The sequence below is a fragment of the Neofelis nebulosa genome, chromosome 11 (genome assembly GCF_028018385.1).
Source record: "Neofelis nebulosa isolate mNeoNeb1 chromosome 11, mNeoNeb1.pri, whole genome shotgun sequence".
NCBI classification, from domain to species: domain Eukaryota; kingdom Metazoa; phylum Chordata; class Mammalia; order Carnivora; family Felidae; genus Neofelis; species Neofelis nebulosa.
Window position 1 is genome coordinate 48,121,575 of NC_080792.1, and position 24,352 is coordinate 48,145,926.

At 43.9% G+C, this 24,352-nt stretch overlaps 1 protein-coding gene across 3 annotated transcripts in view; it reads right to left on the bottom strand.

The window, feature by feature from the left end:
- LAMA3 (laminin subunit alpha 3) overlaps window positions 1–24,352 on the bottom strand; it is a 276,218-nt gene that overhangs the window by 7,788 nt on the left and 244,078 nt on the right. For all 3 annotated transcript variants that reach the window (XM_058692496.1, XM_058692495.1, XM_058692499.1), the window contains 8 exons: window positions 17,581–17,698; window positions 17,062–17,202; window positions 15,057–15,196; window positions 14,169–14,300; window positions 12,509–12,662; window positions 8,094–8,263; window positions 3,896–4,079; window positions 1,783–1,923 (listed from right to left, as the gene is read on the bottom strand). In XM_058692496.1, coding sequence (XP_058548479.1) covers window positions 1,783–1,923; window positions 3,896–4,079; window positions 8,094–8,263; window positions 12,509–12,662; window positions 14,169–14,300; window positions 15,057–15,196; window positions 17,062–17,202; window positions 17,581–17,698 — 1,180 coding nt within the window. The remainder of the gene's footprint in view (window positions 1–1,782; window positions 1,924–3,895; window positions 4,080–8,093; window positions 8,264–12,508; window positions 12,663–14,168; window positions 14,301–15,056; window positions 15,197–17,061; window positions 17,203–17,580; window positions 17,699–24,352) is intronic.

Consider the following 24,352-nt stretch of genomic DNA (forward strand, 5'->3'; position numbering starts at 1 on the left):
TTTATTACATATTATACATATACATAATACATACAGTACATATATGTATAATATATATTATACATGTATTGTATATGTATATAATATATAATATGCATGTATATATGTATAATATATAATAAAGCAAAACACTACTTTATGACATGCTGGAGGCTGCTTCAGATTCTGTCTCTCCCTCTCTCTCTGCCCCTCCCCTGCTCACACTCTGTCTCTTTCTCTCTCAAAAATAAATAAACATTAAAAGAAAATTTTAAAGTATTTTGAGATTCTTGAATATCTTATATAATTATAATGATTACCTATTAAAATGTTTTAATTAAGATATAATTGACATATAACATTATATTTTTTTCAGGTGTGCAGCATAGTGATTCTATATATAATTAGTGCTGTGAATACCATAATAAGTCCAATTAACATCCATCGCTACACATAATTACAAACTTTTTTTTTCTTATGGTAAGAACTTTTATGATTTACTTTCTCACCAACTTTCAAATATAGAATACAGTATTATTAACTATTAACTGTGGTCGCCATGCCTTATATCCCAAGACTTATTCATTTTATTTATTTTATAACTGGATGTTTGTACCTTCGTTTAAAAAATGTTTTTTCTAATGTTTATTTATTTTTTGGAGACAGAGAGAGAGGATGTGAGTGGGGAAGGGGCATTGAGAGGGGGAGACACAGAATCTGAAGCAGGCTCTAGGCTCTGAGCTGTCAACACAGAGCCTGACACAGGTCTCGAACCCAAGAGCCATGAGATCATGACCTGAGCCAAAGTAGGACGCTTAACCCACTGAGCCACCCAAGTGCCCCTGGAAGTTTGTACCTTCTGACCACTTTCATGATTATATTATAAGGTGAATTATTTTTATATACAGTTCTGAAGCACGACTGTTTTTGGCATGAAATGCTCACCATGCTGTGTGGTTACCATTTGTCACCATACAAAGTTATTACAGTATTATTGACCAGGTTCCCAATGCTGTACTTTTTATCCTGGTGAATTCTTTATTTTACAACTGGAAGTTTGTACCTCTTAATTCCTTTCTCCTATTTGGCCCATCTGCCACCCTCCCCCGCCCCCCACCACCCCACCGACTTCTGCCAACCATCAGTTTGTTCTCTATATTTATGAGTTTATTTCTTTTTTGCTTGTTTATTCATTTGTTTTGGTTTTTTTTTTAAGATTCTACATATGAGTGAAATCATATGATATTTGTCTTTCTCTGTCTGACTTATTTCACTTGGCAAAATAGCCTCTAGGTCCAGCCATGTTGTCACAAATGGCAAGATTTCATTCTTTTTTATGGCTGAGTCATATTTCATTGTATATATGTCCCACTTCTTCATCTATTTATTTATCAGTGGACGCTTGGGCTGCGTCCAATATCTTGGCTATTGTAAATAATGCTGCAATAAACATAGGGGTGCATAGATCTCTTCAAATTAGTGTCTTCGTTTTCTTTGGGTAAATACCCAGCAGTGGAATTATTAGATTGCACAGAATTTCTCTTCTTAATTTTCTGAGTAACCTCCACACTACTTTCTATGGTGGCTGTTCCAGTTTGCATTCCCCCCCCCTCCCCCACCACAACAGTGCGTGAGAGTTCCTTTTTCTCCATTTCCTCACCAGCTCTTGTTATTTCTTGTCTTTTTGATAACAGCCTTTCTGTCAAGGGTGAGGGGATATCTCATTGTGCTTTTGATTTGCATTTCCCTGATGATGAGCGATGCTGAGCATCTTTTGTGTGTTGGTGAAACATAAATATTTACCTTTGGTTTCCATGAGGGAGGTGATCCCAGGTAAACTGGTGCTCTGAGGCCGAAGGTGGAATTTCCAGGCAAACTTCCTTCCTGGGCCCTCAGACCATCCACAACCAAGTGCCCCTTTTCTCCATCTTGCCCAAACACCACCTTAAGAGTAAAGAAGATAAATTAATCATTTTTTATCTTTGACAATTGGTGATGTATTTTATTATTGGTCACAGCACATTTTTTAAACAATGTTTTTCTTTTTCTTCAAGGGGCTTTAAAAAATTAGAAAATTTTCTCCCTAATATTGTCATCATCATCACCATTTTGTGAGATTATGGTGGATATTGAATAGAGTAAGCTAGAAAAGTGAAATTTGAAAAAAAGGATTCCTTGAAAGTCAACTACTAAAAAAGATACAGTTGATCTAGAAACCTATGCAAAAGAGAAACAAATGAAGAGCCATAGGAGTATAAATGAAGACACACCCAGGCAACAAAGAGGAAGGAATAGTTTGTGCAGAGCTAAGAAGGGAAACATCTCCCTTCCACACGGCTCTTGGAGCAAGGGGCCAGTGGCTACTTCTTTACTAAAAGGGAGCACACATTTTAAACTCTTTGCTAAATGTCTGGGGTGGACCCTGCCATCTCATGGCTACGAGACTATTCATTAATGACTCCCCAACTTATACTCCCAGCTGTGACCTCTGGCCTCTCCACCTGTCTACTGACAGCTGGGCTTGAATGTCTGACAGGCAACTCACCCCAAGGATGTTCACAGCAGAACCCGTCCTCTTCCCCACCTCTAAAATGCTCCTTCCCCGGCCACAGCTCCTGCGTCCCAGTACCAGTCCCTCTGTTAACCCAACTGCTGGCCCCAAATCACAGGACTTGATACTGACTCCTCTTTCTCTCACGCTCCACGTGCAATCCACCAGCAAACCCTCTCGGTTTTCAGAGCACATCCTGGACAGTGCACTTCTATCCACGATCGTGGAGGCCTCTTGAAGCAAAGGCAGTAGCGTCCATCTGGCTGCCTTACTTCCATGCTTACCCCCACTTCATCTCTTCAAGCTAAAGGCAGCTTTGAAAATATACATCTGTTCATGCAATGGTCCTTTTTTTAGTTTAATACTCTTCAGAAGCGTCAGAGACACTCAGAATAAAATCTGAATCCTCACCTTGGTTTCAAAGCTGGTATGATCTGGGCCCTGCCTCATTCTTGAATCCCATCTCTTATCCTTTCTGTTCTGTTCACTCAACTGATCCCTATCTCAGGGTCTTTGGGCTTGCTGTTCCCTCTGCCTGGATCACCCTCTCTATAACTTCAAGGGACTGTCACCTCCCAAAGGAAGTTTTGCTTTACTACCCTATCTGAAATAGTCCCCGCACTCAGCCACTTCCTTACCTTGCTGTAATGCTTTCTCTGAGCACTTACCAATATCTGACATTGTATCGGGTATATTTGTTTGTCCCCACACTCAGCCACTTCCTTACCTTGCTCTAATGCTTTCTCCGAGCACTTACCAATATCTGACATTATATCGGGTATATTTGTTTGTGTGCTCTAGGATGGCAGCTCATTAAATATTTGTTGAAAGACTAAGTCAATATAACTTGTCAAGCTGCTTACGTTTTTTGAGTTCTAGTTCCCTCATCAGGAAAAAAAAAAAAAAGGTCCCTTTTGTCTTAAATTGAATTTTTCTTCAAATCTGGATGCCTTCAGGGAAGATCTGGAATGCTAGAGATCTCGGTCTTTAAGCTTGTGCTATCCAGAAGGCATTCCAGGCTCAGAGAGGGGCCTGGAGACCCAGACATGGTCTTGACAGACGGAAATTGTCCAGGAAGCAGGGGTGGGAAGGGGGTAGGGGACACAGCCCAGGGAGGCAGGGCGAGGACCCCGAAGAAGTGGTCAGTAAAGCCCATCTGGGCACTGAGGCATCCGTGCACAACATCCTTGCCCAGCACATGCAGCCATTTCCTGTGCGAAGACATGGGGGTGCCCAGTGCCTCCGGCCACACGGGCTCTCCCAGCGCTGTGCTTCTGTGGCTGGCAGAATGTGGACACTCCTTTCCAGGTACTCCATAGTGAATTCTGTAGCAGGGGGAGGGGCTCACACAGCCCCAGGTCTTACCGTGTGCCATTTCCCATCATTGCACTTCTCTTTGCTTTTGAGCCTCAGCTTTTTCCCTTCTGCCCCCAAAGCAAAGATGAGTCGTCCCTTTGAAAGATAAAGAGCCATATAGGAACTCTTAGTGCCTGTGTAAAACACGAGCCCTCTGGAGGAGGCTGTACGCATGTCCACAGCAAACAGTGACCTGTCAGGAAAATAAAGCAAAAGGCAAAGAAGGAGAATAGACGTGTTTAGTGTTCTTCTGAGTCCCTGAAGCCAGGAGAGGGGATGAGGCACAGACACCCAAACCCCCATGATTCAAATGCATGAACTAAGGCATGTACTGATTAAATGACCTATTTCTTTAGAAAGTTTTAAAAGCCATTGTAGCCCAGCTATTAAAAGTTTTATGTAGGGGCGCCTGGGTGGCGCAGTCGGTTAAGCGTCCGACTTCAGCCAGGTCACGATCTCGCGGTCTGTGAGTTCGAGCCCCGCATCAGGCTCTGGGCCGATGGCTCGGAGCCTGGAGCCTGTTTCCAATTCTGTGTCTCCCTCTCTCTCTGCCCCTCCCCCGTTCATGCTCTGTCTCTCTCTGTCCCAAAAATAAATAAAAAACGTTGGAAAAAAAAATTTAAAAAAAAAAGTTTTATGTATAATTTTCTCACTATATTGGGGAATAATGAGCAAACTCTAGGGCAAACCTAGACGGTGGTGTAAGCTCCAGCATATGGCAAGAACGAAGATGCCCTACTGTTTAAAAAAAATCCGCACTTAAACAAATCATGGTAATTTATATACATCATTTGCCATTTCAACCTTTATAAAGTGTCTAGTAGCATTAAGTACATTCACATGACTGTGCAACCAGTGTCCAGAACTCTTTTCGCCTTGCAAGACTGAAACTCTGTACCCGGCAAACAACACTTCTGCATTCCCTGTCCTCTGTACCACTGGTGACCGCCATTCTACTTCCTGTCTCTCTGAATTTGATTACTGAGGTCTCTCACATAAGTGGAATTACACAGTATTCGCCTTTCTGTGACTAACAGCTCGTTTCACTTAGCAGCCAGTAACTTTTTAACCCAGTGAATATCATTCTATTTTGTGTATGTGCAAGGAGTGGAACATTGTAAGGGGAAGTTGTGTGTGTGTGGGGGGGGGGGGAGTAATTTGAGTAACAAGGATTTGATTTAAGCATCAGGTAAGCATTTTCTTTCTGTTAGACATATTTAACATAGAGGCGGGCAAGTACAGACCCACCTTCTCCCATCCACCTTTATGTTTCTTGGACCTTAATATCCCAGCTCCAATGGAGCAGGAATTAAGCAAGCATCATGCAGTAAAAGCAAAGAGTGAAAGTGAATATTCCTTTGCATGATGGTTACATATCATATGCACATCTGGTTGAGCAAGATTAATTTTGCAGGAGAACTCACATTCACTCACTTACCCACCCACCCATCCACCCATTTATTCATTCATCCAACAATATTTAATGAGAGTGTAGTATGTATGAGGCCCTGCGGTGGGCACTGGGAATACAATGATGGATGTTTCATTCTTAGCTGTTTCTGACGCATAGGTGCACTGACAGGGGTACCTAAAAGCGCAGCGTGACAAGGTGGTAGAGGACGCAGGTTACCAGTAGGCTGTCATCATCCACTCCTTTTGGTTTATGTCTAAGCACAACCCAGACAGAGGGCAGGAACTAGGTCTCTCCTGCTTGAAGCTCTATCTCCAGTGCCTTGTACACAGCGGGCAGTCAACACATAGTTCAGCTGAACTGAACAGTTAACTGAATAGCTGAATGAAATGGTAAATGGAAAACTCAGAGGCAGAACCAGGAAGCGGAAGAAAAAAATGACACTGTTACTTCTCTTTGCTTTTTAATACTGTGAGGTTGAGCAAACACTGAGATGCTTTAATTTTTCAGATTAGCAAGTTTCCTTGAGGGTGATGTTCTTCAAAATGAAAAAGAAATCTATATTTGTTAAATTAAACCAACCAGATGGTGACACCGCTCAATATTTCTCTTGGTGTAGCTGCGTGCGGAGGTTTAGAGAATGAGGGTTAGCCAATTTAAGGAGGATATTCGAACTTGCTACAGAATTAAAGTACTTTACATATGTGGGTTTGGTTATCAGACTTGACATTTGCTTTTCGGAGTTATTTCTTAAAGCAGCTTTCTTTCATAAAAGGCTAACTGACTAACACCCAAAAAAGACGGTACTATATTCAAATCCCAGCATATGATACTGTAGCTATGACGCTTCATTGCTGGTGGATAGGAGAATAAGGCAGGGAGCAAAGTGGCATTTTTATGCATTCGTCACAAGGATAAAATAGTGGTGCAGCATTTTAAAGGAGAGGCCAAAAATTGCCAGGATATAAATTAGAATGAGAACGATGGAAGAGCCCATATTCTGGACTGGTAGCATCCTGGAAATATACTCCGATTGCTAGAATATTTGAGACTAATATAATTCAAAAGTTACATCTGCTAATGATTACTTTTTTCCACTTTCCCTTTAAAAATGTTTGTTTTCCCATTTATTACATATAATTTAGTGTTGCAAGGGAAGGTGCTGGGGTCAAATCCTCAGAAGAAGCCAGAGGACTCACCACACTGAACGTGATGAGAGAGAAGATGTGAGACAGAAGGGGGCTTTGCAGGGAGAGGGGAGGGCAGGGCTGGTAGAGAAGCCTCCAAACCCAGGCAGGTGGGAGGGGAGGCAGGGAGCATCTGCACAGAGATCATGGTCATTAAGCTCAGCTTGGCCAAGGGCACAGTCAGCGGGAGTGGGGGCTTCCTCCCGACAGGTAGCCCCGGGAAGGGCTAATAACTGAGTGGGACCCCACTTCTTAGTCTCCACTAGCACAGTTCTTGCAAATCAGGGATCCCAGCTGGAGATGGGGAGCTGCTGGCATAGGGTTCTCCTTCCAAACTCCACCCTTCCCTTTTCCGGCCTTCACATCTGCCTGCGAATCGTACACTTTGCTTATTGAGTATGTGAGGGCCAGCCCCTTGCAAGCTACTACGTCTCCTCCCTGCAAGGAAAGCATTATCAACATTTAGCTGATGAGAAAATGGAGATTCAAAGAGATGAAGCAACTTGCAAAAACATGCGAGACAAGCATAATGATGCCAAGTTTACGGAGAGAAAGCTGAGGCTTAAAGAAGCTGAACTCTAGCCTATGGTGTCCGCGGATTTGCTGCTCCAATCTCCAGAGTGAACGTGCTGTGGGGGTGCGGTGGCTGGCAGTCCCCCTCTGCCGTGCCCTCAGGTCTGCAGTGGTATATGGATGACTCCCAGCCAAGAACTGAGCTCAGCAGCAAAACTAGAGCCAGGCCATTTATGCTCAACTCTTCTAAGGGGTGACCTGTACTTCGCTGCTGCCCCATGGTTAACGGCGCCATTCCCGTCTCAGCCGAAGGCTCTCCCTGCCAGCCCCCCTCCCTCCACCTTTATCTCCCACAGGAACAATACATCTCTTGCACGTCTAATCCCATCTTGAACGTGCATCCCAGAGGACCGAACTGGCAAATGGCCCGAGGTCACACAGCCAGCAAGTGGCTGAGTGGGGACTGAACCTCAGTTCAAAAAGCCAGGCCTTTTTGACCCTTGGGAAATTCTGCTTCTGGACATAAACCATCACAGAATTGTGGCACCTTGTTATTTATGTCTCTGAATCATATGAAAATGGCAAACCTTGTTTTCCTACTTTTATCCAACATAATTAATATGTCTTCACTTCCTCCTCCCCAAAAGTGATGCGACTTGTTAGCACAAGAAGTCCAAAAGTGGTCTCTAAATATGATCTATCTGGCACTGAGTCTACTTAAAAGGATTATTTTTCTCTGACTATAGAATGCAGACAAGAAAGGTGATTTATAACAGAAATAAATAGCAGCTTCGAAAAGAAGTGTCAGTCTTATTTTTAGAACACCGTCAATCCTCCACCAGGGCTGGCCGGGGGTTGGGAGGGTTGTTTTGGCCGCCGAGCAGCCCCCACCGTGTGTGTGTTCTGGCTGCGGGGAGGGCGCACGCTCGGGCAGTCACGCTCCCTGTCCCGTGGGGGCCAGCACCTTCTTTCACAGAAGTGGTGGTGCCGCTTCATTAGGGACAGGTGCATGGTGTCCCGCTGGCTAGCCTGCTCCGGGGCACAACTGTCAAGTCAGGTTCTGAGTTGGTGTGGGGGCAGGAAAATTAACAAATACCTGGGTTCCAGCAACTCCTGGGGAATCGTGAAGAGCAAGTGGCTGGTGGGACGGTCCCCAAACCTGAGGGCTCCGTGACTGGCCTGGGCCCGGGGAGGTGGCCGGCAAGACTGGGCCTCTCGCCACACCTCCATGCTCCTTGGGGAGGCCGCTGGTGTGTCCCGCAATGGCTGCCAGGGAGAGAAGCAAAAACTGAGGACAGCTAATCATCAGGGGGAAGAGTAAAGAATACTTATCTTGCTAAGTGCCTCTCGCAGTTTTTACTGTGATCCTAGGAGATTAATTCAATAGAGATGAATTCATCCTCGGGGAGGATGCATGTTCTTCCCATCCAATACAAGTCTGGTCTCTTTCCTGACAGCTGCTGCACCTCGGACCCGAGGGTATCCAGAGTCCCTCCCCTCCAGGGAGCTGTGGAATAATCGTCATGTCCCTTGAGAGAGCCAGCATTTGGCAGCAGCATGCCATGCCATGCCAGCCAGTAGGACACGGAGCCACCAGCCTACCACCTCTCCTTGGAGCCAGGAGTTTGGGTTTGTGCAGCAGGACAGTGAAAGAAACAGAGAGCAAGAACCAGAAGGTGTGGGTGGGGAGGGAGGCATGGCCTGTCTCCACGTTAGTCAGAATTGACCTACGCACAGAAATGTGTCCTGGGCTAGATGACACGTTGAGCTTTTGAACAGAACTGAGTTTTAATGCCAAAAAATAACTAATAAATATCAAGTAGGGATGGAAAAATTGTTAGAAACTGAGACTCTCCAGCTGTTCTCCCCGTTTTCTCTGCTCTGTGGAGCCCAGATTGCAATCATGTGTCCACAGTCCCCACAAGACCCAGTGCTCCACTGGGTTCTCTATTTGTCAAAGTGAAGGGCGGGGATTTGCTGTGCCAGGGACAGGTTGAGGAATGAACATGTGACCTCCCTCTTGGACAATGAACCTTGAGGGGAAACAGGGGATGGGGCCTCTGAGAAATACGTCTTTGCTAACAAAGACGAGCTGATCCATGGGTCTGGTGCTGAGCATTATCCCGTGAGGATACGAAGCCCTGAACTACGCAGGATGGAGCTGAGATGGGCCAGGCCTCAAACACTACCTGTCCCTGAACTGTCCATTACGTGACCCTATAGATCTTCTTATCGTAAACCATTTTACTTTGGAGCTAACAGCTAAAGGCTTCCAAACAAATTTAAATTCCTCCAAGATCAGGTTACCCTCCTGGACCTGATTCCTGGACAGGGTGTTTGGAATAGAAACTCGATACCACTTATTTAAAACGTTTTGTGTTTACACATTGGTGAGTGGAGATGGGCAATCATACCCACCAGAGAGTTAAATGAATTGCTTAAAACCGCTTCACATCCAGCCCACCCTGGATCCTAATGGAGCTTCCTTACTGGGGCCTCGCTCCCTCCCTGAGTCTTCTTTGTGTGGCAATAGCAGTAACATCGAGATGAACAGTTTTCATAAATACCTTTTGTCACCAACTCTTCCTTCTCATAATGGCACCAACCTCCTTCAAGGCACCCAGGCCCTACATGTTGGCCATCATGGACACCCACCTCCCTTGCCTATTCCCTGAGTTCAGTTTCCATGTCCTACTTCATTTCTGTGACACAACTGCCACTCCCAGTCCCTCTGCCCTGAAAGCCAGACTCCTGACTCTCTTGCCTGGACTTTGTCAGTAGTTTGCCAGTTTGACTCCTTGTCTATAGAACTTTCCCTCATCAAACCATCCCACAGGCTGCTGCCTGTTACTCTTTAAACATGGTTTAAAGCAATCCTTTCAAAGGCTTCATGTTGACTACAGAAAAATGTCAAAATTACATTAAGTCATCCTATCCCTGATGGGGCTCAAATGTGGAATTCTGAGCTTACCTCTGTCACTCCCCTTCCTCCACCCAATTTCCCCTGTTCACCAAGCTTTCCAACCCTGTAGAGGCCACAGGATGTGGTCTGAAGAGAACATTCTTTAAGGTCTACAGCTCTAAGTTTGAATTCTGAGTCTACCGTGTACTGACTGGGTGCTCTTGGGCAAGTTGCCTTTTTTTTTTTTTTTTTAAAAACCTCTCTGAGACTCCGTTTCCTGACCTGTAGAGCTGGCATTTTATTCTGCTCTCAGAGGGGTGTGGTGAGAACCGAAAGAGATAGTACGCAGACTGGTGATGATCAGAGAGATGTACGGGAAGTGTCACACACCCGAGTTACACCCACATCCTGCCTCCTGGCTTCGGGCTTCTGCTCGTGCAAAGCAACATCTACTTGTCTAAATCCAACCCATGCTCCAGACCCAGTTCGTGTGTCACCTCCTCCAGAAGAACCCCCCTGATTTGTGGGGCAGGGAAATTCCTGCCTGCTGCACGTTTTTTGTTTTCACTGAGGTTATTAGTGTGTATAATAATAACAGCCGATATTTATCACATGCTTACCATGTGCCAGGCACTTTTCTACATGTTGGATGTTTAGCACCTCTTTTAACCCTCACAACAACACTAGGAGATCTTACTTTATATATCTGCATTTGTGTTTCAGGAAATAGACCCGCTGAGAGGTTAACTAATCATTCATGGCCACATACCTAATATGTGGTAAAGCCCGGTGTAAACCCAGTAAGTCTGACCCCCAAGTCTAGTACTTAACCACAAAGCTTTGTTGCTTTCTTTCTATTATTGAGCTTTTGGAGGCAAAATTAATGTCTTATTCCGTCAAATCTGGGGGCTTGCACAGAACAGGGGCACAATTAAATACAGCGTATTCACTGGCGGCTCCCGCATCGGTGGACCCAGCCTCTGCCCCCCATCCACTGAGGCCCACTCAGAGACAGTCCCTGATGGCTTTCTCTCTGTAGATGTCCTCCAGGCACCTGTCACTCAATATACAATATACTCCACCCAGTCTCTTTTCCTCCAAATACTTGTCCTTCTTCTATGTCCATGAAATGGCATCTCCACCCATCCAATAACCCGGACTAGATGTCTCAGAATTACATTAACTCCTGCCTCTCCCTTGCCGTCCACATTCAATTATCATCTGGGTCCTGTATATTCTATCTTCTAAATAGCTTTGAACCCCTTTCCTTCTCTCCATCTCTACCATCACTGTGTTAATTTAGCCTCTCAGTAACTCTCAGCCTTACAATGAAAAAAAAATGAATATATGATTTCATTCCTGATGGAGCAGTCCTAAAGATGTTGTTTTCATATCAGCAAAATGACTACCCTCTATAAAATATATTTCTTCGTAGTAGCATAAAACATTTCTTATTATGGACTATTATTCAACTTCTCCAAATCACCGTGCAGCAAGGGAAATATTGGCAGACAAGTAGCATGGGGGTTGACGTTGAGAGAAAAGTGTGCTGAACAGAAGCACATTGCTCTTAGGAGGGTGCAGGCTGTGGGATCAAGCTATCTGGTTTTGAATTCCTACTGCACCTTCTATCTGTGGGAGCTTGGGAAAATTGCTTATCTTTCTAAACTGCAGCATCTTTTTCTGTAAGATGTGGCTAGTAATATACTTGGTTTGTACTATTACTGTAGTATGGTCATATAGAAGTACAGTAATAATACATCCCTCACAAGGTTACTTGCAGATGTAGTAAGAAAAGCCACTTAAAGAGCTTAGCGCAATGCCCGGCGCATAGGAGGTGCTCACTAATACCCATTAATCATATTAACTGTAACCTCAGACACGGGGAGGTCATAGTGTTGACCTCGGCCACAGCAAGGAATTCTTTAAGTCCTAATGCTGTGTCCAATTCATTACAATGCTTCTGCCCCTCCAAACGAGATTTTACTTCCTTTCAGCCTTTAGTGCTGCACAGTAGAATCACCTGGAAGCTTTACAAACTCCTGCCACTTGGACCTATTTCAAGAGCATCTGATGTAATTAGGTGGGATGCAACCCAAGCACTGGGATTTTAAAAGCTCCCCAGATGTTTCCAGTGTGCAGTCAAGGTCAAACCACACTGGTATTGGCAAGGCCTGGGTGCATGTGTTTATGTTGTCTTAAGAGCCAGGGTGGAGGGTTGTCTATGGGGAGGGGAAGGGGCATGACCCTTGTATTCTAGAGAAAATCACTATACCTGTTGGGTACACAACAGGAATATCAAAAGAGCGAGACATTGTGTATAGGAATTGAGAAACCGGAGATTCAATTTGTTCTGTCTACAAAAAATTGCCAAATTTTCATCAAGATACAAAACTAAAAGCTAAAACGGAAACCTTTTCCACATTTTGGCATAATCCAATTGTTGATGACCTATCAATCCCACTTCCTGGAGGCACTGACCACCAAGGGATCAGGTGATCTGCACCCCTAACACCACCCCAGCCCTTTCCCCAACATCTCATGTGGGGTAGGAATCGCTCACGAGAATCCTCTGGGGAGAAGCAAAAGCCAGTGTAGGGTACACTTACCTGGTTGATACTGAAAGTGTGGGCTTTGTCAAACCTCGTAGAACCTCTAAGCAACATGAGGAAAGGTGGTTTATTTAAACTGCAGCCTCCCAGGGACACACCTCTCTTGGTAGATTTACTGGCCAAGTCCAGGACTGCAGGTCTCTCTGAGAGCCTGGATTGAGGGCAGAAAAGAAAACCACTGCCAAACTCTGACATCTCAAGGAAGATGCACTGGCACGAGAACTTGCTTTAAGAATACACGTTCTTACTGTCATGGTTTCTAGGTAAACTTTCCTCTCCTACCTGTACATTGTGTCTAGAGGAGGCACTGGGCTCAGAAAAGGAGGATGTGCTGTTACCCATGTCTGCATTCCCTAAAATACCCAGCACGGTGTCTTGCCAGCAGAAAGGCCTGAGAAACTGTATTCACTTAAATGGTTAGGGCTGGGGCAAAGCCAGTATACTACAGCTCTTTCTTTGGAACAGGTGTCATCTAGAAATATGAACATGAAATATGCAGAGAGGAGAAAGGTGGGTGTCGATGATCTAGAGTGATGGTGGACATCAGGAACCTTAGAAGTGAGTTTGTAGAAGGCTTTTTATCTTGTGCACTTGTGTAGGGGAGTCTCACAGATAAATCTGCTTTATCTTGTGATTGGTGTCTGAGCCTTGATGGAAAATAGGAGCCCCCGAGCTTCCAACAGGTTGCCTGAGTTTCCTTACCAGTCCTGGGATCCCCTTCTGCCCTGGGCAGGGCTTTGCCTTTTATCTAAAAGTGATCATCTGTGCTGATGGCACAGAACCTGCTTGGGATTCTCTCTCTCCCTCTCTCTATCTGTCCCTCCCCGGGTTGTGTGCTGTCTGTCTCTCTCTCTCTCTCTCTCTCTCTCTCTCTCTCTCTCTCTCTCTCTCAAAATAAGTAAATAAACTTATGGGGTGCCTGGGTGGCTCAGTCGATTGAGTGACTGACGTCAGCTCAGGTCACGATCTCACGGTTTGTGAGTTCGAGCCCTGCGTCAGCATCCGCGCTGACAGCTCAGAGCCTGGAGCCCATTTCAGATTCTGTGTCTTCCTCTCTCTCTCTGCCCCTCCCCTGCTCACTCTCTGTCTCTCTTTCCTTCGAAAATAAACAAACATTAAAAAAAATTAAAATAAATAAAAAAATAAAATAAAAATAAGGTGATTATTTTGAATCAAAAGAAAAGAACATCTAAACATTTGCACGCTAGCACCAGGCTCCTCTCTCTCTAGAGAGACACATTTGAGTTTGACAGTATGGTGGTCTGGTTTCCCAGAAGTACACTGGCCCATGCAAGCTATCAGCCCCCAAAATGGGACAGATTCTGATTAAATCAAACGTGCAGTCTTGATTCAAATGAAGTGAAATTTCAGTTTGGAAAATGCTCAGGGCCATCATCCAAAAATTAATTTTGATTAGACCTTTTCCAAGGTTATGTGCCAAAGCTGCTCCCACAAAGGGAGGCAGGGAAGTTTTTGTGGGAGGTGGTTTGTATTTAACGTGTGTATGTTGTCTAAGAAGGCATGGGCAAGTTTGTGGAATGAGGGCCTGGTGCAGCACGTGGTGACACATCCAGCTGTGCTACCAGAGCAAGGAGATGCCCTCCCTGTAGGCAGGCGGCTCTCACAGCCACAGCCACACACACAGGAAAGGACGCACCTCTGGATAAAAACATTGCTGATACAACCCTCAAAGTGACTTCCGCCCAGACGCAGGGTTTGCTGGGAATTTGACAAGTGTCTTAGCCTGTGGTTATTCTTCAGAGGCTGGTCATCAATGAGAAGCCGGAGTCTGGAAAAGGAGGAAGACAAAACAAGAGTGAGAACTGCAGGGAAGAAACGTTTCTCATCATGTGGTCAACTTACTGTCTTCGATTCAGACTCAGTATCTTTAACCTAAAGTAACTTGTTAGACCAGATTTATTTTTAAAGAGCACTTACATTTTTTTCCGTGTATTTCTCTGGCACAGATTTTTGTTAAAGTATTCTATACGTATAGGAAGTTCACATATCCTGTGTACAGCTCAGTGAATTTTTTGCAACGTGAATATACCAATGATACCAGCGCCCAGATAAAGAAGCAGAACAGACCAGCACCCAGGAACCCTGCCTTGTGCTTGCTTCTCTCCCTCCAAGGGTATGACCACTATCCTGAATACTAAGAAAAGAAATTAATTTTGCCTGTTTTTGAAGTTTATAGAAATGAAATCATAGGAGATGATTCTTTTACGTGCAGCCTCTTTCACTCAGCAGTACACTGGGAAGTTCACTCATGTCACCCCACACAGTGGTAGATCTTTTTGCTTGTTACCCGTTTCACTCCTGCATTTTGAATATACCACAATTTGTACATCCATCCCATGGTTGATTGATTGATTTTTTTTTTTTTTTTTATGAGGAAATTGATCCAGAACCAGGAAGAAGGCAAATCTTACTAGGAAAACAGTGTCAGCATCAAGGACACATACTTCACAAAAAAGATACTAGAAAATTCCATTAAACGAAATAAAAGTCTCAAGAGCTCTGGCAGAAGGGCCATTCCACTCACCCAGAGTCATCATTTATTACAGATACGTAGTGCAGCAAACCATCCGTGTATGTCTGGGGGGATTTAAAAATGGGGCTACTTCCATCCCTGGTGTTCAGTTCAATGTGACCATCTTCCAGGGTGACCTGCAGGTTATTTGCCTGAAATCATCACAGCATATGCCCGTCAATGTCATTAATTTCTATTTCAAGATTACAGGTGTATCAATACGGAATTTCTGATCAAAACCATGCATAAAACAGTCAGGTGGGTTTGACCCAAATGTTTTGACTTTGCTATTTTGAGCTAAAGATTATTTTTGATTATTTTGACTCCGTGTTTATGAATATAAAAGTCTTATCCAAATTGTTTAAACACTGATGAATCTGTCAAAAGCATTTTATGGAACTACATTCATAAACCAATTTAACTTCTCCAACAATTACACAAAATAGTTAAGCCATCTCTAAATTTTTCTATTTCTATTTTCAATGTGCTTATGTTATTTTCATCAGGATCAACTCTTTCCTCAATCAATTGTGTGGTGAAGGTTTCATTCATCAACTGTTTTTCCATATATGATCGTAACAATGATATCTTTTCTTTAGTCATTAGGAATTTTTTATTTTCTGGTCATAATTTCAAGGAGGTTCAATTTTCTGACATCAAACTCTGCAGATCTAAATTTTGGCAAGATGATTAGATTCTTTCTGTGGATTTTTAATTAAAAAATATGTGTAGAGTCGGTAGTTGTCATTTGAATTTTCCTGTTGGTTTTTTTTCTACCATATACAGGCTTTTTGTTTTTTGTTTTTTGGGTTTTTTTTGCAATTTTCAATAATGAGCTTTTAGGCTAAAACAATTTTTCCAGCATGTGGTTGTAGCCATTGTCAGCTTTATATTTTGATTTTTTCAGTTGGTACTATTCATTATCAATTGGATAAAAGAATGCCAGTTTATATGTATTTCTTAGCTAACCCATTATGAAGTTGAGGGCAATGTTCCTAGGATATTTCTAGGATTTCTAGGTCTAGGATTGATCTCCTCTTTTGCTAAGTCAACTCTTACGCTGGCTTTCGAGCGTTTTGTATACCGTATACTCAGTATCTCTATCCTCAGCAAAGGAAACAAATGTTGGGTGTCAAAAGAACTAGGTCATATCATCCTACTTTGATAGAAAGGGCATTCTTGCAGTCAAAAATGCTGGTACGTGCTTCTTCAGGGGGTAGTTAAAAAAAAAGATCTCTAAAGGCTGATTGAGCAACTATATCACGAGAAAAGAGACCTTCTAATATGATAAAGCCACAGAATCAGAGAGTCGGCTACCATTCTGTCTTTCAACAAATGTCGGATGCCTGTTGTGTTGTGTCGACAATCCTGAAGAAACAAATCCAAGAATGTCAGTATTCTACTTCCACCTCTATTTTAAACCGCCTCCTCATTCTACGAGGGGATTTCTGCCTATTAGTTGACTTCTACCCCTGTATAACAACACGGGTGAAACCTTATAAATCTACAGAGGGTACCTGCTTGCTGAAGAGAATTCTGTCCTGCTGTTGTACATGAACAAAGAGCAAAGGACCTTATTCCCCAGATGTAAATTTTGTACAACTAGCTGATGATGCAAAAAAGGAATCTGAAGAACTATCTTTTGTAGAATCAAAAAAGAACAGTGGGGATATATTCTGATTTTTTCTTAGATCTAAAACTTTAAGCTACATCATTGCATGTAACAGTATATAATTCACATTAACTCCTAAAATAAACCCAAGAGAAATGAAAATGGGTCCGTGAATACATATAAATTCAATTCTGTAAACCATAATGTACTTCCTAAGCCTTTTTTCTTTTAGGACTTGTCCCAGGAAGAACAATAACCTCCGTGGTTGAAATATACAATGTCCTTCACCCTGTGATGATGGATAAAATGCCTAGTTAATTTACCTTCAAAATCTCTCTACTGTTTTTGACATCAAACTTTGAGTCGGGTTTAAATCTTATTCAGTATTCATGCAATATTTCATACCTCTGTCTGGTGACTTAATAATAGGCCACTGGGTTGAAAGGTCTGAAATCCAAAGGAGGCCTGGAAGTGGTTGGGAAAAGCCAAATCCAAATTGGTGAAACTCAATTGTCCATCCCTGGAGAATGAGGCAGATCGCACGAGCTGAAAGGCAAACACAGAATACATTATTGGCATTGGAATCATTTCATGGCTGAAATCCAGTATCTTATTCTATGTCACTTCACCTGAGCTGATTAATGTGGTTTATGTTGCCTCGGGAAAAAAACAGTTTGCTTTTCTGCATGATAATCTACCAAGCATCTGCGTTTTTGTGTGTATAGTGGGTATTCCTTTTTTCCTACAAATTTAGCTTGCAAACCTGAAGGCGTTCTGTATCTTGCAAATATGTAGGGAGTATAAATGAACCATTTCATCATAATACTGTGTGCTACTGGGAGACTCAAAAGTTGATGTGTAAATGAATACCAAAGATGGGTTGGTTGGGGAGCAGTACTTTTCTACAAGGTTTTCAGTACTCACCTTCCAGTCTTCTGAGCACTTCTTTGTTACTCCTACAGTGTCATTCAACCTAACAACACCAGTAGTTTTCTTCAGATTTTTCATGCAGCCTCGGAAAGCAGGTGTAGAAATGTTAAACCTGATTTGGGGTACAAAAAAGGAAGAGGTGTACCAGACCAGGCTTGTCTGAGAATTAGAGCTGAAACTCTCTACTTTGTCTGCTACTTTTTACCCATAAACAGGTATTTATTTTACGGGTGTCTGTTCTCATGGGATTTCTGTAACACTACTTATTTTGTGAAGCTGAGAAAATCTACTTCCTTTCAGTGTGATTCTGCATTCTCAGCTTTAAAAATAAACATGATAGTGTTGACAGAAGAATGGCCAGTGCCCTCAAAAAGTATAGAGACAGAAAATGTACAAGATCTAGAATTGCCCACTCCCCTTCCAGAGTAATGGTGGTACATGGTGAATAGGAAGTATATTAACAAATTAATATACTATCAATATTATATAAATATATATTAATAAAGAAGTCACTTATTAGACCCGAGAATGCTCTAGAAAACTCTTAGCTCTTTTTTTTTTCTATCCACTTTTAAGTTAGTCACCGTTAACTCAGTAGAAACAAACTGTTACATTTGTGTTCTAGTCAATGATGAAAAATGTGGCTTGGTATTGAATTGATGCCAGGCCAGAACAATGGAAAGCACTGTGAGGATTAAACAAGTTCATGGGGACTGACTGGGTGGCTCAGTCAGTTAAGCGTCCAACTTGGGCTCAGGTCATGATCTCACAGTTCATGGGTTCAAGCCCTGTGTTGGGCTCTGGGCTGACAGCTCAGAGCCTGGAACCTGCTTCGGATTCTGTGTCTCCCTCTCTCTCTGCCTCTCCCCGGCTTGTGCTCTGTCTCTCAAAAGTAAATAAATAAACAAACGACAACAACAACAACAAAAAGTGAATGCACTGGAATTGCTGGGCACTGGGTGTGGCATGCAGTTGTGAGAGTGCGGGAGGCGTATTCTGCTGCACTAGAACTGAGGGCTCTGCACCCAGACTGCCTGGGTTCAAGGCCTGTCCCTGTGGTTTGAGCAGATGATCTAACTATTCTGTGCCTCTGTATCCTCATTTCTACGATGGGAACATGTTCATCTGTTCCATCGGGTTGTCATGAATTTAAGCGGGTTAATATGTGTAACATACTCAAATGATGCCCAGTATAGAGCAAGGACTCCACGTGAGATGCCAGGGTGAGTAACTCTCCCCATATTGAGTACAGTCATCATAATGAGAGGAATTTCTTGCTGCAGCAACTCTGCCTATGTGGCTAACTTGGCATTCCCCACTCCTTTTTCTTTCTTTTCTTTCTTTCTTTTTTTTTTTTTTTTTTTTTTTTTTTTTTTTTTTTTTGCATTTCCCCTTGGATTTGACTTTTGGATCTGTCTGGAGCTGACTTCACATACACCATTAACACACACGAACTGACTGGAGTCCAGGCAAATAGTTGTCATTTCTTAAACAAATGATGTAACTAAGAAAACCCCAAGGTTCATTTCCTTATAAATCCCTAAGTCAGCTCACCTTTCTAAGTGGAAAGGTATCTGTATTCATTTTTATTCAAGTCATTATAAATAATTGAGCTACATGTAATATGCATACAATTAAATTTCATTAGAACGAAAAGGAAGAAATGAATCCTCGCTGGCATTGCAGCTTGAGCTTAATTATTTTATAAAGATGGCTTTTTGCCTTGGAAAACAAAGAAAGTTTGCATTCATTCCTGGAGCTTGTCTATTTACACATATTTTAAAATCCATTCTCTGTGGGGTTTCCACACAGTTTAGACCCATCACCATCCCCTGAGGTCCTTCTTTCCATCAAGTGTAAGTTGAAGGAAGAAGGTAGCAGAAAAGCAAAGCGGAGAAGAAGGCAGCCGGGGGACAGGCAGCACCTATTTTGTGTCAGGCATTAGTATTCCAGCCCCGCCAGAACCTTTCGAGGGAGCTGTTTTCTTCTCTAACATTTACTGAGCTCTCACCACCTGCCTGGCTGACTCTTTGACCCGCTTTGAATCCTCACCCCGCCCTAAGAGACAGGTAGATCCTCTGACTGTGTTCCAGATGTAGCATGGGGAGGCATGTGGAGGTCAAGCAACTTGATTGAGGTCATGCGGCAGGAAAGTGGCCACCTCAGTGCTGGGACCTGAGCGGTGTGGCACACACACTGGTCCTTGCTCTTTACGTTTACACTGTTTGTGTACTTCTAGCACTTGGAAGAATGGAGACTCTTTCTACAGAACAGTTATCTGCAGCGGAGATGTTAAGATGGAAGATTTATTTCCACTCTTCTTCGAGGCGTTCTTGGCACTCTGGCTCATCTGAAGGCCTAGAATTCCACGCTGAGTCCAGGATGCAAAGGCTGAACACACTTGCGAGAGGAATGTGACTGTGTAGGGGTGCAGGCTGCTGTATGAATGGGTTAGCGCACGGGGGTATGTATGCACACTGTGGGGCAATCCACTCACAAAGACCAACCTGGTCCAAACCTGTGGTCGACAGATTTCAGAGCAGTAAGAGCCAAATGTAATCCTAAACGTAGTGCTGGGTACTGAGTAAATGTCCAATAGATCCTTGATTTTTACTTTAAGAATTATTATTTTCGGGGCACCTGGGTTAAGCGGCCGACTTCAGCTCGGGTCACGATCTCATGGTTCTTGAGTTCGAGCCCCACATCGGGCTCTGTGCTGACAGCTCAGAGCCTGGAGCCGGCCTTGGATTCTGTGTCTCCCTCTCTCTCCGCCCCTCTTCTGCTCATGCTCTCTCTCAAAAATAAATAAACACTAAAAAAAAAGAATTACTATTTTCATTTTAATGGTTTATTATTACACCGACACAATGGTGTAGGTCTTTCCCCAGGAAAGACTTCCTGTTGCTTGAGAGCCTCTGGAATCACCTGGGTGATTTTCTCTTCTCATGGGAAGCAGATGGGATTAACAGATTATGATTTCTGATTGTAATCCTAAACAAGTCATTCCCAGATCGGGGCTCCCACCCCCATGGGGATACATTATAGTGAGAGAGGACAGAACAGGGCACTCACAAAACCTCTTGGTCAGGGCTGCTTCATTTAGAGATTCAACTGGCTTCCTTCATTCCAAACTAGGTTTAAGTGCTGCTGTCTGTAAGGGCCTTCCCCTTATGTGGGAATCAGAACACCTCCCTCCTTTAGACAGATTGTTTGCCTGCCCCGCAGAGCTTGGGTGTGGGTACTTAGTAGGATTCCTGTCTGCCCACCCGCCCCCCAGTGGCCCCCATCACAGGGAGATTCAAGACTCTCTGGACCATCAAAGATGTCACCAGAGGGATAAAGCAGGGCTAGAAATGGCCAATATTGCTTAGCATTTTATTTGCAAGGGAGTAAAAGGCCAGTGAACTCTTTTGACTGTCTTCTATCTCTTACATTTTCCATGTTCTTTTGATCTTTTTTTTTTTTTTTTTTTTTTTGAGAGAGAGAGAGAGCATGAGAGAGTGAGTGAGGGAGGGGCAGAGGGAGAGGGAGAGAGTGAATCTTAAGCAGGCTGACTCAAGGCTCGATCCCACAACTCTGGGATCATGACCTAAGCCGAAATCAAGAGTCGGATGCTTAACTGACTGAGCCACCCAGGTGCCCCAGATGTTCTTACGATTTTAGCAAAAACTCAAAGTATAAACTCACCCAGAAAAAGAAGTAGTCCCTTGTTTGGAAAACTCTAGGACTTACTAGATTACTAGATTACTAGATTTATTACTAGATTACTAGAAAAATTACTAGAAAAATTCTGTATGTACATCTATCTGTATATGCATAACTATATCTATGTATGTATGTTTGTTTGTTTGTTTGAGAAAGAGTGAGAGTGTGAGAAGGAGAGGGGCAGAGAGAGAGGAAGAATCTGAAGCGGGCTCTCCTGTCAGAGCAGAGAGCCCGACACGGGGTTTGAACCCACAAACCGCGAGATCAAGACCTGAGCAGAAATCAAGAGTCAGACACTTAACCAACTGAGCCACCCAGGTGCCTTTCCACATATGTATTTCATAAGTGGATAGGGATGATAAGGCAAAGAAAGGCTGAGTGCTGATTTTTTTTTTTTTTAATTTTTTTTTTCAACGTTTTTTATTTATTTTTGGGACAGAGAGAGACAGAGCATGAACGGGGGAGGGGCAGAGAGAGAGGGAGACACAGAACCGGAAACAGGCTCCAGGCTCCGAGCCATCAGCCCAGAGCCCGACGCGGGGCTCGAACTCACGGACCGCGAGATCGTGACCTGGCTGAAGTCGGACGCTTAACCGACTGCGCCACCCAGGCGCCCCCTGAGTGCTGATTTAACTCAAGGTCTACTGGCTGAGCCAAGACTAGAATGACTTCTTTTTGATTATCACCCACTACCCTTTCCTCGTAAATCCTGACTCACTGGCACCCACATCGCTACCCGTGGGTCTTCTGCTAACGCCGCACAAATGCAAACCACTGACCAGTAGCTTCCTCGCTGCCTCCGAGAATTCCTCAGTGCTCCGGGTGAGCTCACCTGCCCTACAAGCTTGACCAACACCTGTACCTGAGCTGCATTCACCCTTTCTCCAGCCCAGACTTCTCTGTAGAGGTCCAGGCCTTTGTCCAACTGCTTTCTGGCATCTCCACCTGCTCTCAGGTTCCGGGAACTCAGCCTGGCTCAGACCGAACCCATCCCCTGCCTCCTTGCCAGTGCCATCCATCTGCCCAAGCACTGGAGCAAAACCCAGGTGTCACCCCTGAACATTTTTATACTTCCCTCCCCAGCCCCAAGCAACCGTTCAGTACTACCCATCTGCTGTCCTAATGATACTAAGCATCCACGCCCTTTGCCTTATCTGCACAGCTGCTTCCCTGCGGCTGCCCTCATCTCTTGCCTCTGTTAATAAGCTCATCTTCCAACTGCTCTACCTGCCTCTGCCTTTTCCCTCTCGAATCCAGTCTCTACCCTGCACCGGAGTGAGCTACTGAGAAGTTGAAATCGATCATGTCCTTTCTCTGCTGGTGTCCCCCCAGCAACGGCTGTCTTACTGTGATTTTCAAGGTCCTCTGTGTTCTGGCCCCTGCTTGCCACACCAGCCCCATGTGGCACCCCCAGCCTGCTTCGCCAGTATCCTCCAGTTCCTTGGAAGGTCACGCTTTCTCCAGCTCTTGGCGCTTTACGTATGTTGATTGCTCCTATACTTCAGGTCCCAGCCAGAGACCACCTTCTTGATGCCCCCAAGCGGATTAGATTCCCTCCGGGGGACTCACAGGACCCTGAGCTTCTCCTTCGTGGCACCCACCACACTCTGTGGTCTCCCATCTGCTACACTTGAGGTCCTGGCCAGTTCATCATTGCCTTGTCAGCAACAGCCACACTGCCTGATGTCACTAGACACTCAATGAGTACTTGTGTAATGAATGAATGGGAATCTCAGATGTGCACAGCAGTGCTGACTTCCTTAAGTTAACCTATTTTATCACATTTAATTGAATAAAATCAAGATTACTGATCATTCGTAACAGCAATTCATGGTTGAACTGATATTTAATATTGATGATGCTAAATATGAACGGCCCCTCTTTGGCTCTCAATTCCTTCATCTATAAAATTCAGAGGTTGCATCCCATGCAAGGTCCTTTCTAGTTCAAAGAATCTAAGATGTTCACTCCCAAACTCTATTAAGGGCAGAGCTTTCTCACCTGTATTTTCGTCTTTGAGGGTAACCTTAAGAACTTTAAAATGAATATTAGTTCCTCTTTACTATGGATGGACCGATGTCCACATGTATAAGGATTCTTGAAGAAAGACCACCTATACACAACACCTTAAAAACCACATCTAGTACTCCTTTGACCTGATTTATAAATTAGAAAAGGAGTTCAATATCCTCAGATCTCATGTAAGAATAATCATAATAAACACAGTTTCATGGGGGAGTGCTCTTAACTCAGTCATGAGTCTGTACTAACCTTCCAGGGAGTCCTTCCACACATTACTGTCAGCTATTTAATGTTAATTTATTTTTGAGAGAGAGACACACACAGGAGCAGAAGAGGGGCAGAGAGAGAGGGAGACACAGAATCCAAAGCAGGCTCCAGGCTCCAAGCTGTCAGCACAAAGCCCTACGCAGGGCTCAAACCCTTGAACTGCAAGATCATGACCTGAGCTGAAATCAGACGCTTAACCAACTGAGCCACCCAGGCGCCCCTATTGTCAGCTATTTAAAAGCCTTTTTGGAGGATACACACAAGTTTAAATGTAAAAGTTATTTTTAAGCACATTCTGGAAGTCGTATTTTTTTTCTCATTCAGATGAAGCTTCACTTCCTCTCACATTAACTTAATTCATCCATGTGTTTATTATCCAAGAAGCAGTGATGTACCTATTCAGTCCTTGATAACACAAAAGGCCAAGTAATACAGACATGCTTTATATTCTGGACATACTTCCTGAAGGCAGCAACCCCAACTTTTAGTGCCCAGCGCTGCTTGCCAGGCCATGGAACTGCCTGCGCTCTCCTGTGCTACCTTGAAGGGCCCCAGGGCCACAGCCTCCATTCTTATTCCAGCACTGTCAACACTAACCACATTCCCTATGGCTTCTCTCTTCCTAAGAAGGACCCTGGGGGGGGGGGGGGGGAGGGGGGGTAACCCGCGATTCCCTCACTCTCCTTTCAACAGCCAGTCTCATTATCCAGTGTTCACAACCTGTTTTACTCTGTTGGCTAACACTGTTAACACTAAGAAGTTAAACTTTTTG